The sequence below is a fragment of the Rhea americana genome, unplaced genomic scaffold (assembly GCF_003343005.1).
Source record: "Rhea americana isolate MKP2758 unplaced genomic scaffold, rheAme1 scaffold_13, whole genome shotgun sequence".
In the NCBI taxonomy this organism is placed as follows: Eukaryota; Metazoa; Chordata; class Aves; order Rheiformes; family Rheidae; genus Rhea; species Rhea americana.
Genome location: NW_028185372.1, coordinates 1,701,441 through 1,715,720, shown reverse-complemented (window position 1 = coordinate 1,715,720; position 14,280 = coordinate 1,701,441). Strand labels below are relative to the sequence as shown.

The 14,280-nt window shown below is 38.4% G+C and overlaps 1 protein-coding gene across 1 annotated transcript in view; it reads right to left on the bottom strand.

Moving 5' to 3' along the window:
- Positions 1-10,131, bottom strand: part of SPEF2 (sperm flagellar and cilia associated 2) — a 90,947-nt gene extending 80,816 nt beyond the window's left edge. Inside the window, exons 1-7 of the mRNA XM_085297694.1 lie at positions 9,993-10,131; positions 9,375-9,477; positions 7,107-7,359; positions 5,884-6,054; positions 4,188-4,328; positions 3,073-3,104; positions 1,863-2,076 (exon numbers count right to left, since the gene is read on the bottom strand). Of these exons, the coding sequence (XP_085153820.1) occupies positions 1,863-2,076; positions 3,073-3,104; positions 4,188-4,328; positions 5,884-6,054; positions 7,107-7,359; positions 9,375-9,477; positions 9,993-10,050 (972 nt within the window). The 5' untranslated portion in view covers positions 10,051-10,131. The remainder of the gene's footprint in view (positions 1-1,862; positions 2,077-3,072; positions 3,105-4,187; positions 4,329-5,883; positions 6,055-7,106; positions 7,360-9,374; positions 9,478-9,992) is intronic.
- Positions 10,132-14,280: the final 4,149 nt, after the last annotated feature.

Genomic DNA, 14,280 nt, shown 5'->3' with positions numbered 1-14,280 from the left:
GACTGGTATCACCCTGTGCTCCAGATAGGGGAGTGGCATGTTATTTCAAAGCATTTTTGCTCTCAGGCCCTGACTTGTATTACAGTCTGTAGTGTGCCAAGTCTTAAAAATTAGAACAAGAGTCTGTTAGTGCAAGTTAGAGATATATGCGTGTGGATACGAGATACATAAAAGTACTCTGGAGGCATGCAGTCCATCTGAACTGACCGCATAAATGACCCACCCCATGGCCCTAAAGACTAACAAGAAAGACACAATTTTATCTAACAAATCTTTTTTGGTTCAATGGAGGGAGAGACTAATTTTCAATTAATTTGAATACTTTTAATCAGTTTTGAAAAAAAAAAAAGTACCTTCATTTATTTCCCAGTTCTCTAAGTCTTCTAGTTGCTAAACTCTCCAGAATTCCAGACAATCATGTCCTTCTCTGCTGGAACCAATCTGACTGGTAGCACACACTAGCATCTCCTTTATCTCAAACTAGCAAAGTCCATACTGTGACTGCCTCCTGGACAGCACTGGCTGGCTTAGAGGTACACCCATGAGTGTTCCTGATGCCACATGGCCACCAGCTGATAGCCATAGCTCTCTSAACCATTAATCCAGGCTGCTGGGGCTGCAATAGCTGACAGTAGGGAAAGAGTAAATGTTGAGACTGCACTGATTTAACACAACTGAGTGGTCAAACTTCTCCATGGCCTGTGCATATCAACAGGCAAATCATCCAAAATCTCCTCGGTGAGAGCTTGGAAACAGAATACATGGATAGATGGAGTCTTGATCTGAGCCAATACAGTTGTTCTTACTTTTTCACATGATACAGGTCTGAGAGAAATATTAATCTAATTCCTATGCGCCCTAACCCAACAAACTTATAATTTATTCTTAACAACTTCAAAAACCTCTCTGAACAACACATGCCAATGTTTTAAATAATTTCAGTTTCATACTTCTTTGTTTAGAGATGGAGCACACTTTAAGTGCCAGGGGACAGCAGGGGAGACAGCATCAGCTATACTGGGCTCTATGTATCTTAACTAAGCTARAGCCTCACACTGTCATACAATAAAAGATACTGAGAAATCACAGAAAAAAAAGTAAGGTTCTGCTGGATGTCATTATCATTACAGAGAGAAAGATGTGTGAAGTCAGTAATTTAAGAGCCGCTTGTGAGTAAGGAGTGTCTCAGGAGCAATTGCAAAAGCCTCATGCTTTACAATACAGGACAGAATTGAAATGGAATAACCTGTAAAATCCATTTCTAGACATAACACAGCCATCATCCAAAGACACTTCTTCTATCCCATAACACATCATCAACCAAAGCTCTAATCTGCAAAATAAGTGTTTTGCTTCTTCATATTACCCTGCACAAACCATTTCAGAATTCATCTAGTCCAGCTCTAATACTTTATATTACTCATCTGCAAATGGAGTAAGGTTTTCAATTGCTTAATACTACATTTAATAATTTTTAAGTAGTACTTTCGTCAGACCAAGTACACATTTCAATAGTTAAAAGTTAACTTTCTTTTATTCTTTTGGGAAAAATTAGGAGGCGGGTCTTCAGCTGATTTTAAATGTTTTAGCTCTGCTGCCTTCAAATGAACCTTTATTATTTATAAGGATGAAGTCCGACACTTAAGGTCGTCAGGGAAATAATGGACAACCTTCCATATTTTCCAAGGAAATATAATGGCCAGTATAAAATCAATTTTCAGAGATAAAGTGTATATACTTTAGTTTTCCCCCTCCAAATTTTATTCAATCCTTCAAAAATTGTATTGTTTTATCATTATAAGCAAACATTTAGATTACTAATTGTGYATGGGTTTTTTACATGTCAGCATACATTTTTTTACCTCTTGTGCTTCATGTGCTATTAACTGTTCCATTAGCATTCTTCGTCGTCTCTTCTCTCGTTGCTCTCTAGCAAATGTATCTTCCTCCAAACGTTTTTGAATTTTCCTTATATATTCATCATCTGAATAAATATTTAACAGTTCAGTAGTCTGTGCTGTAGTTTCTAGGGTCGCTGTATGCAACTTCTGTGTTTGCAATGATTTTTCTATATCACTGACCAAAAAGATTAAATAGCAAAAGAACACTCACTTATTTTATAGAAATGGTAATTCTTAGAGTGTTTTCATATAGATTTAGTGGTGTGCAACACTGACAAACACACAGTGGAATTATATYGGCCTGCACTTTTTGTGAGTGCTGTGGTTATGTTCTTGATGCCCTTGTGCCCCATAATTACCACTTAGTCCTGAGGATGTCTCCAGCACTGACTGGAGCCAACTGTCAATCAGTTCAGTGGCCAACATTTAGTATTATAGAAACTGAACTCTGTAGAAGTAGAAAATTAGGATGGCTTGCAGAATATCAAAGAAAGATGGGTTACTCTTCAAAATGCCCATTCTCTCTGAGCACACTTTTGCAAAATTATTACTCAGAGTTTTTTTTCATGTCAAAGTATCAGTAGGAGTATGCTATGAGTGCCATGTTTTCTGAGTATGGCATATGTATCACTAAAGGAGGCAGAATGGCTATTACTTCTAAGTATCAACAAATGAATTAACATACAGACAGAATTACTCAAAGGAGAAAGACAGGTTGCTTTTCTCTATTCTTCTTTGAAATGCTTTACCTTTGTATACGCATCCATAACCACTCTTCTGCCTCTACAGGTCTAATTGATCTTACAGATTCAGTGTCTGAAATGAACTGGTAAGAAAAGACGTATTTTGCGTCCTTTACTACTGCATGTATGGCAAAAAGGAGAGCAAGAAGGTTTAGCCACCCCTGCTACTACTACAGATAAGATACAAACACTGTAACACTGCTGGAGCTGGAATACTTGCAGTACAAGTGGGCATACATACAATCACTTAAAAGAAAATCACAGTTCGAACTAAGCAAGCCATGACATTTTCTCCAAGTAGTACGTATTTTACATATATAGTGAGTACCTGGAATAGGATCCTGTCTAAGCTTAACAATGTAATATCTGAATATTACCTATCAGTGACTTGGCTCCTGAGTGCTGCTGTGGTATTTTCCGTCACAGACTTCTCAAACTTTTTAATTTCCTTGTATGTGTCCTGAAGAAATCATATGAAATTTAATGTTTCTTTTCTCTCCACAAAACATTATAAAAAAGTTCAAGTATCTATTCACAGAGTAAGTACTAGGTAAAGATTTTTATGCCATGATAGTACAACAGAAAAGATTGCACTGAAAATATATTAAAATGTGTATTATATACCAGGACAAAAGGCAAGACTATTTTCTTCTCTTAACTTTCATTTCCTTGCATTTCTGCCTTTTCCTAGCTATAACTATATTTAACAGACAGAAAATCCTAACTTTTTGCACATGTCCATTCTGTAAGATGGTTTTGACTTTACATGGGACGCTAGTGGTTTATGTAATTCCTATCATTGAGGGATTCTGAAACAAATTATTCTAGACTATGTCCTGCTTTAGATTTAGTAGCTTGATAATTACTATGATAATTAGTCAAGCAATTATCATCCTACACTGYATGTAAAATGCATCTGATTGGGTTGTAAAGTACTAAAAGCCGGTAATATTTGGAACCCTAATTACAACATGATCCAAAATCTACAARATTATTCCCCAAGTACTGCTCAGCACTGTATCACATAGAATATTTTTTTGGATTGCTACACTGCCACCATCTCTTAATTTGATCTGGAACAATAACCAATTTCAAATTTTACTAACATTTTTGATATAGCAGACCTTTTTAAAGTATGTTGCAGAAGAGCTCATATGTTATTGTGCAAAAGTTCATCATTCACAAATGACACGGGAAAACTAATGCTTTGATTCCTGATGTATTCTGGTCAGTAGACTAGAAGCTAAAATATTATCAGCAATTAAATTAGTATCTGATCCCATGTTATTTATTTGGTAGTAACTTTCTTTCACGTCAAAGCAAATTTTCTGTATCTAACAAAAGCAGAATCACACGAATCACACTACAGATTATTGGTATTTTGCCCAATTTTCACTGCTTGAGTCCRCTATATAATTTCAACAGTTATATCAGCAGTTGCTGGTTGGTACATCCTCAATGTTTRTAACTGTAAATGCTCCCAGTACATCATGTAATTTCCAAGCTCATATAATTATATTAAAAGAATAAAAGTGATAGTTACCTCTGCTTCTTTTTTCTTCTTTAACAATTTTTTGGCTTCAATAGCTTTTATAGTATGGGGTGGTGGTGGTTTGGGAATCTGTAGAATGGCTGCTTGAATCCTGGCCATTATTTCATTTTGTCTCCTTCTTCCTATGCGATGCTGAATATTTAACATCACATGTTCAGACACTTGAGTTGAAACAAAATAATATTACTCTAATACACTACCAACCTACCTATGGAAGTAAATGTAATTAATCAATAAGGAAAAAAAATCTTCTAGGGAGAAAGTAAAAGAACAAATCAAGCCTGAGGCCTGAGCAAATGACATTTTTAAAAGTGGATCATTAAAATATCATGAAAGCAAAGAATCTTTTTTTCTTTGTCTGCAATGAAATATTATCTTAAGAATATTCCAAGCCACTTTACATATAAATTTGTATTTTTACATCAAGGCATTCATGTTGTAAAACACATTTGAAATTAAATTATTATTCTATGTTCTGAGTAACTTGACAGCTCTGCAATATGTTACTATATGTTCTCAACATTTGAGGATGAAGATATATTTTTCAAGTACCAATATCAGAAAATGGTACATCTATAGAGGCTATGTTTGCAATAATAAATAGTGCAGTGCAATAGAAGCTGATCCGTGATGAAAAACAGTTTGTGCTCTATGCCAAGATTGCATTTAAGGTGTTGTATTAAATGCTAACTCTAGCCTGGTAGCTGTTTCAGGTAATAAGTCAACACGGAAACTGAGGAAGAGGCATAGCATTAGGCAATACTGCTGCTGAACATTGAGTCTCAGATGATCAAGAAAGGGTAGGCATCTAAATGACACCATTAAGTGACACTGCACTAGATATCTAAGCAGGTAAAGGACAAAGTTGAGTAGAAAAAAAGGCTTTTCTACAAAGAGTCAAAGAAAACTAAAAAACAAATAAATACCAATTCTATCAAACAGAATTAAAAAAAAATATTTATTTTGAAAATGTTTCAGATATTGCTCATATTTTCTTCTCCATATATGAAGGTACATTTTTGATCTTGTTCTTAGAGTGGCCATAAGAAGAGCTTAATAACAACAGCAAGATTCTTTAGCAAGAGATCCTTCCTCTTAACTAGCCATCCAAAATGTTATTCAAATTGATCAATTTTATTTTCATTGTAATTCAACACTCTCTGACTAGGCAGCCAACTCATGTATATAAAAAGCAGCCTGTATTTTGGATGTATACGACCTTATCCTGAGAAATTAGTACTTCTTTTTAACTTTATCCGAACAACTACACAAAGCTACAAGATGTACTGAGGCCATACCACTAGAGGTACCCTTCCCTTTGTCTTTTTCTTTAGCCTAAGCAATACTTCATCTTTTCTTCAAAAATGAAGAATGTCACAAACCTCTTTTACAAGAACACTAAACCACACAGTTATAAAAGTGCACTTTGTCTTCAAATCTATCAAGAGTTTTCATGCATGACAATATGCAAACACTCTAAAGTTAACGATGTTATTTTAAAATATTGTTTTAGAGTGTCTTATGTACAGTATGTACCTAAATGCTTGCCAATAGTATTCTTTTTTTGTTTTTCTATAAACATGTGATCAGGCAGCACAGACTCACACTAGCTCTAAATAACTTATTAGGTAATTGAACTTAAAAATATACTTCTTCAGAAGTTACTTCATACAAAGTAAATAGTCACCTTTTCAATGTCTTGGGCTCTTTGTTCCTCTYGGAGTTTTTGAATTTTCTGTTGTTCTGCAATATGCATACGAGCTATTTTATTTTCTATTGCCTTAGATTTCATTTCAAAATGCTCTGAAACTTGCTGCAGCTGCAAATCAGTCTGACGTGGCATTAAATTTTTCAGACGCTAAAATTAAATTTCAAGACAATYGAGAGTCAGAAACAGTAAGAAACATGCATTTAGATAATTTTGTAACAGACATTTGAACTGAGACTTTGAAACAAGGTCCTGAGCAATCTACCCTAGTTTATCTTGCTTTTATGAGATGGGGTCAGACTAATGATCTCCAGAGGTTTCTTCCAACCTCAGCTATTCTATGATTCAAATGGCATTCTGAACATATCTATTGACAGGAGTTAGTCTCGGTTGTTCCAATTGCTTTAAGCTATCCATACATATCCCTATATACATTTTGACTGATTGGTGCTGCTCCTGCATGTGTTAGTAAACTTTCTATTTATAGACTACATGCCAGGATACATGCCAGAAAAAGAGAAACTTCACCCAGCTAAATTTGATTTGTGATGTATAGCTTTGTAAAGAATGCTCATCTTGATAACAAATTACTGTCTATACTTGCTCAACAATATCATTGAATCAGGAAGAATCTTCTTAACAGTCCACTACACAGACACTCTCTTCAATTTTTTTCATCTTTGCTTTATATACCTACATYGCAGGCTACAGCATAGCATGAAGATATGGAGAGATGTGTAACAGAAGGAATCAAACCACTGGGGCACAAAGCTCAACATAGACTTGTCTATTTCCCCTATTTACTTCTTTACTTACTTACTTCTAGCTTGTTACCTAGACTGCAATGCAGTCTGCAATCTGTAAGACAGCAGCTGCTGAGCATACTGTATTGTACTGCTACACATACTGTACAGAAAGCTCACAAACAGAGAAGGCAACACAGAATGAGCCAAAGCAAAAGAACACAAAACATAGATACTCATTATCCTCGTGAGTCACAGATAGACACAGAGATAACATGGCCTATCTCCAACATACAGTAAAAGACTGCATCTTTTCCATATAGGTATTGTGTTTAGAACAGAAGATTAAAAAATATGCAGAAGGCAAACATGCAAACTGCTTAAGAGGCTTAAGAGCATACACAGGTATGCTACCTTTCTTTCTATATATATTTATATGAAATATGAACACTTCATTACCTCTCGATATAAAACACTTTCAATAGACTTGAGCTTTGCAGGTGCTGCAGGTCTCATTGCTTCCATGGCTACTCCAGTGAGCTTTGCCTTTCTCTTTTTTTCTAAAGCAATATACAACTGATATAAAAGCTTTGTTGCAGCCCCATGCTGTCCCGTCATGATGTCTTGGGCCACATTCTCATTAAATTGTACACCAAGGAGTTGAAGGGTTGGCTCCAGGCGAGAAAAATTGTTAAGTTTTGCATTTGCAACCCTATATGATTAAAAAAACAAAAAACAAACAAAACTCAGAACATAAACTTACATTCAAGACCAATTTTATGCAGTAAGCATGGTCATTACATTCATCTCATATCAAGACAAGTGGTGGCAGGGGAAAAGACTTTCTTAAAGTGACATGATACACACTTTGGCTTAGGTTGTACACTGTAGTACATGCAACTGATTGATCTGCTAGGCATAACTTTGGGGGAAGAAAGAGAAGCCACATTGGGCTATATATAATAAACYTTAATACACACACAAAAAAGTGCATCTGATAGCAGAAGGTAACCTTCAATTACAGCTAAAAGTAAAAGTATACCATCCACAAAAAATACAAGGAATGAGACTGAAGTTTCTGAATCAACCCAGCTGAGCTCTAATCAGTCAAAATATAGGATATTTTTAAAAAGACTACATGGTTTACTAACCCTTACAAAACCTTGTCACATGTCTTCTCCAATAARAAGAATTTGATTCATCAGTTAGAGTAGATATTGACAGCAAAGAAGGCTATGATTCAGAACTGAAATGGTCAACACAAATTAATGCTTCACTTGATACATAGATTTTCCTGTGGAAGCACTCTAGGTCAGTAGAAATACAGGCCCCAAAAGAACAAATTATTGATATTTCATGATTAGCACATTATTAAATTTCATCCAACAAATCCATAACTTCTAGCTGGGTCCGGACATCATRCTTTCCAAATATACTCTATCACTTGATTTCCTGATAGTTTCTTTACAGAAACCAACAAGCTTCTGAAATCACCTGAGCTATAGCATAATTCTACAAAAATGTTCAATTTTAACTTAAGATCTTGTAACTCAGAATTCACTCTCCTTCTAGATAAAACATTCTAGTAGCTCACTGTAAAAGTCCATGGCTCATTTCTTGTATGATTTTACTTAATTGCAGCTTACATCACTTTACAGAACACTTTCTTGTGTTTGGSCTTTGATTGAGGATTAAGGCATTCCTCTTGCTCTTCCTGAGCAAGTCTCATAATTGCTTCAAACCTCCTCTTCTGCCCCACCAAAGCACTCTAGGCTTTCAGCTGGAAACAAAAGTTCAAAGCACCATTTTATCAGGAATAGTTCACAGACATCACTGGAAGTTGCTACAGCATGTTAGAAGGTAGCTYGTGAAGCTATCCTTTCCCAGCAGCAGCAGAAACCCTGAATTTGCTCAAAGAGTTCCCACAAATCCAACAGTGATCCCAGAAGTTCCCAAGAGATCTAGAAGATTTAGAAACAGAGGCCATAAACTGCTGTGCAAACTGCTGGGTCTGTTGGCTGCTTCTGTTAGCTGCCCTCAAGCTCCTACAAGTCGGCTGGGCTTAGATATGAAAGAGTTTAAATAGAAGACAAAAGAAAATAAAGTGCAAAGAACATCAAAAAGAGGCCATACTGCCCTGCACACTTGATATATATGTGCACCAAGGTCTATCTTTTGCAGAAATGGAGTATAAGYCAGGGAACCCTGTGAACTGCATCATGAACATGCCAATGCCACCAAATCTGTAGAGGATTTTCCCCCTTCACTGTGGATACACCAGCTTTATTTGTAAACTTATAAATTCCTAATATAGTCTTCCATCACAGCCTCACTCAGAGCCTCACAATGCATTGCCACCAATTTCATTTAAGAAATGCTGCAGTGGTCACCATCACATTGTACTTCCAGGTACCTCACTGGGACAGTAACATCATCTCCAGTCTTGCAGACATCCTGAAGGGCTTGTTTGGCTTTTGGTCTAGCATGGTACTATCTTCTTAGTTACAACCAAAATGTGTAATTTTTTTTTGAAATAATATGATCAAACCCTTTGGAAACATGCAGTTAATCAGTGTACTTAATAAAACTGACTTTTGACTTATTGGTAACTGTATCAAATCATGAAAAATTCTAGATGATTTTCCCACCCTGCATTAATAAATCCTAACTGAACAATAAACATTTTGTCCAATTTCTTTAAGAGACATATTATCCATGTGTGCTAACCTGCTCTGTGAAAATTGATTAAAGTCATCCTGAAGTTCGTATTTGTGCAGAAGTTCTCCTAGGAGGTAGCCCGTAGAAAATTCTTCTGATAATGATCCTGGAACTAAGTTGGTTTTGTTAAAAAAAAAAAAAAAACTTAAAATAATTCATACATTAATTTTAATACAACCCATTATTATTTTTATACTGACACTTGTAAATTAAAACCAAACTTTACTAAATACTTTTTCCATGGAAAGTAAATACTTTTTCTATGGAAAGTTCCTCCCTCCTTGTGGAAGGAATGCTTCTACAGAGCTAGCACCAGGCTTGCCATTCCGAGGAAAGCACTGCTCTGCATACGTATCGAAATACGCTTATCCTCTGAGCTTCTTAATAGCAGGGGAAGGCTGAGCTCCTCGTACATCTTGAGCCCACTCCACTTAGAGGAGAATTATCACCATCTTTACCTCAAAAATCACTATCTTGCACTTGTAGATTAAAAGGGGAGAGATCATTTGCAGACCAGCCGGAACCAGCCCCGCGCCCCCACCCCGGGCTGACGGGCGAGCCTGCTGCGCCGTCCCGCGCCACGCGCGAGCCCACGCCCCCTCCCGCTGAGGCAGGGCCCCCACGCACCCACGCTCCGCGAGAGCTTCACCACCTCGTTCAGCCACTCGCACAAAATCTCCGACATGACGGGGGCGAAGGGAGGGGGGCGGCGGCGGCGGCGGCGGTGGCAACGGCCCAACCGGCCCTCGCGAGCGCCCAGCACCGCGTCCCGTTGCCACGACGACCGGGGCGCGCGCATGCGCGGAGCAGGCCCGAACACATCCCCGCCCACAGCCGCCGCCGGGCTCCTCCGGGAAGGCGGCTCATGCGCCCTGGGAGGGGCGGGGTCTCGGGGGTGGCCGCGGCGGGCCGGGGCGGGGCGGGGCCAGGCGAGGTGAGCGCGCGGCGGTGCGCGCGTGCCCGCCTGCGCGGCCGCAGCCGTTGGCGCGGCGCGCGCCCGCCTCTGCGGCGGCCGTTGGACGCGGAGCGGGCGAGGCGGGCGCCGACCGTGCTCCCCGTCCCCGGCGCTGAGGTGGGGCGGCTGAGCGCAAGGGAGCTTGTAGCGGGGGGACTGCAGGAGCCTTGTAGCCACAGGTGGTCCCGTTAGCGCCTCTCATTTAACGTCCGGATAGATACTCCCGTGTTCCTTGTCGCTATTGTCGGCTTCGGCTGGCCGTCTCTGCAGTGCTCCGTGTGGCCCTGGCCACRTCCTTCTGGCTGCTGGGCTGCGTGTCTAGCTGCTTGTGTAATACCTGTTTCAGTCTCTACTACCCCATTCCAGCCCTGTCTTGCTCAGTGCCCGAACTACTATTGCTTTRTAATGGAGGCTCTAGAGCAGGAAACTACAGGGGCTGAAAAATAATCTGGCAGGAGAAAAAAGGGAAAATTAATCTGGAGCGGTTCTCCCATGTTGGTCCATTCGACAGTACAAATTACAGAGCTGACACAATGTGAAAGGGGGAGAGCAAAAGCTCCTGAAAAAAGCCATGCGAATTTAAATGCACATTACACATTTCTAGTATGTTTTTCCACATTAGTGTATCTGTAAGAAGACTCACAAGCATCTTGTGCCAATACAAGCTTGTGCAACTGTATGATAAGCTGGCTTGGGTATCTGAGTTTGGTTTGAAATAAGCATTGATTGATTTTTGTTTTTTCTTTATTTTTACTAGGTCATCTTAGTCTTCTGTACTTCTCCAGCTTTCTGTATGTTTAGCTGCAGAAACAGGTAATGTATGATTGGAAGGAAGGGGCTTTGAGGTAGGAACAAATGGGTCCTGCTACTGAATGAAGCGTGAAGCAGTTATGATCAACCTTSCCCCCACAGTCCAGAATGATTCAGTGTCAAAAAAGTCAATGTATGTGTATACATACAGTTCAGAAAAGAAGGTAATTGCATTGTCGTATGTGGCACTGGGGTGAATGACTTGAAATTTTGAAAAGTGTGTTAGCAAAATGCAGACTATATAGAAAAGCATTACATCTGGAAAATCTACTGTATACCGCTGAAATTTAAATTGGCCTGTCACTTTTTCCAGAAAGTGTCTAAAGATTATTTAATTAATTTTAAAGTACCTTTCCAATACACAGACAAGCAATAAACTAATAGTGATTTTCACAAGTGACAATGATTCATACTCGACACAAATATCTTGAATATTGTGGATTCAGTATCCCTAAAAATCTTCAAAATAAGTTGCTGTGCCTTCATGGAGGGTGTACTTTAAATCAGAACAAATTGCTGAGTTTTGTAAGAGTAAATGTATAACTGAACAGTCATTTGTAACATGAGAAGGTCATTGTAGAACTAGTGGCATAAGAACAAATCAAGTAACAAAAAGTTCAAGAGTGGAGAAGTATTTAGTATGGCTAATTTTATTTTAAAATAACTGGCTATTCTGTGTGCAGAGATGGAGGTAATAAAATCTTGATCAGATGAGCATGAATTATGAGCGAGATGTGGAATCTCATAGATTTAAATTCAGTAGTAGCTTGCTATTTCATCTAAGGATCTCTTTGCTCTTAACAAGTTAATGTAGTTTTCTTATACAGTTCTGACTAGTGATGTAGTAACCTATTTTTACTTCTTTTTTTTTCCCTGAATTTAAGAATTAGGAAAGATGTCTGTGTTCTGCACTGTGAAAGCTGAGTCCTCAGAGTGTTTAAAGGAAGATACTTACAGACAAGAAGTAAGGTAACTGTTTTTCTAATTCTGCACTTCCTGAAAACACCAACATTTTCTAAGAAGATAATTGTTTCTTCTGTGAATTTTATATTTCACTACTTAGGATGCCAGTGGGAGGGTCATGGAAATTCCAAACTGGTTTCCCAAGGGAGATCATATGTTGGGTAATGTGCTTTTTAGACACTAATACTGGGCTGTAGAATGCATCTGTTTTTTTTTTTTTTTTTTTTACCAAAAACTATATTGTTATTATCTTCCTGCATTCTCCTTTGGACTTGATTTGAGAGAGGAGAGAATTGTCAGTAGGTTGTATTTATATTTAAAGGAATAGAAGACATCAAAGAGTAATCTGTTGAACACAGACAGAAATTCTATCATGGATTAGCTATTATATTTCATTCCTTTTAGCCTCTTGACATAAATTGCACGTATGAAAAACAAAGAAGAGCCTATGATATAGTCAAGACTACAGTTTTTGTGGATATTAGTTTGGAATCACATGGACATAGTAGTAGTATGCACAAAGAATAAAAGGGCAAGGATTCATTTTTTAAAGTTATCGGTAAACTTTAGTCCTCTTCACAAAAGAGCATTCAAAATCCTTTAAAGGTTCAAGACTCTATAGTGATGGAGGTGCTCCCCACAGAATATTCTCCTGGCCACCAGTGATTGTGGCTCAAGGATTTTCTGTACCTAGATAAGGGTGCAAATTGTGACTGTACCTTGCAAGTACTCCAAAAATTCCCCACTTTGTCTGTAGAACAAATGCTTGCAATGCTAATGTGCCTATATACAATATATATCAAAGAACTGCAGTTACTGCTAAGTAACCTCGTTATATTTTAAACAAGTTTGTCACTTCTGTTCAAATACTGATGAGACTGTATGAGTCTGGAAAATTCCYGGTACGCAGTGTTCAAGAAAAATATTGCAACTATTGTTTTCTGTACAGAAAAAATGAATTATCAATATATAAATACATTTTGAATAGACCTCAGTAAACTACTGGGAAAGATTAAGGCAAAGGAGCAGTAGAGTTCTGAGGTTATAAAGATTAAACAGGGCAAAATGCTTCCCATATGAAGAACAAACTTATTCTTATGACTGGCTGATGTTCTATTTATTTTCCAAATTAATAACCAAGTAAGGAAGAAGATAATTTAGCCAGTCCCACAGAACCATAGCTCACTTGCTGCCTCTAAGACAATATGGTTCAGTTTAGCCAAGTTAGAACACCACTGCATTTAAACCTTATTTGCCGAGGTTCAAAGAATTCTTCAGCTTCAAACCAGACATTCAGTGTTTCCAGGGTGACATGTTTGTTAGGAGTTGTCAGTAGTGGATAAGGTTTGAAATAGGTTTGAAACATTGATGCTATTTGGTTTGGTTGTAAAGTTTGAGACTTACTAAAGCATTTTTTTTAAGTGTATACAAACACTGACATTAATGAAAATGAAGAGATTCTGTGGCTTCAAGATAGGAAATGTTGCTCAACTGTTTCATTAGCAAAGGAACACATTATATAGTTATATAGAAAGTATCTAGTTAAAAACATGATAAAAACAGCTGAATGTAAGCAATGGAAGTAAAGAACCAATCCRCGTAGCAGACTGAAAATTCACATAAGCAGACAAACTGGAAGGCTTATTAAAACGGGTCTGAATAATGAGGACATGTCTTAAGGACACAGTAAGTTACTAGGGAAGTTAGAGATGAACGTGTAGATACAGGTTTAAGCAAGTCTATAAAAGATACACTTTTTCATCAACGACCTGAATGAGGGGACAGAGTGCATCCTCTGCAAGTTTGCTGATGACATCAAGCTGGGAGGAGTGGCTGTCACACCTGAGGGCTGTGCTGCCRTTCAGAGAGACCTGGACAGGCTGGAGAGCTGGGCAGAGAGGAACCTCGTGMGGTTCAACAAGGGCAAGAGCAGAGTCCTGCACCTAGGGAGAAATAACCTTAGGCACCAGTACAAGCTGGGGGCTGACCTTCTGGAGAGCAGCTCTGCAGAGAAAGACCTGGGAGTGCTGGTGGATGACAAATTGACCATGAGCCAGCAAAGTGCCCTTGTGGCCAAGAAGGCCATTGGTCTCCTGGGGTGCATTGTAAAGAGTGTTGCCAGCAGGTCGAGGGAGGTGATGCTGCCCCTCTACTCAGCCCTGGTGAGGCCTCATGTGGAGTACTGTG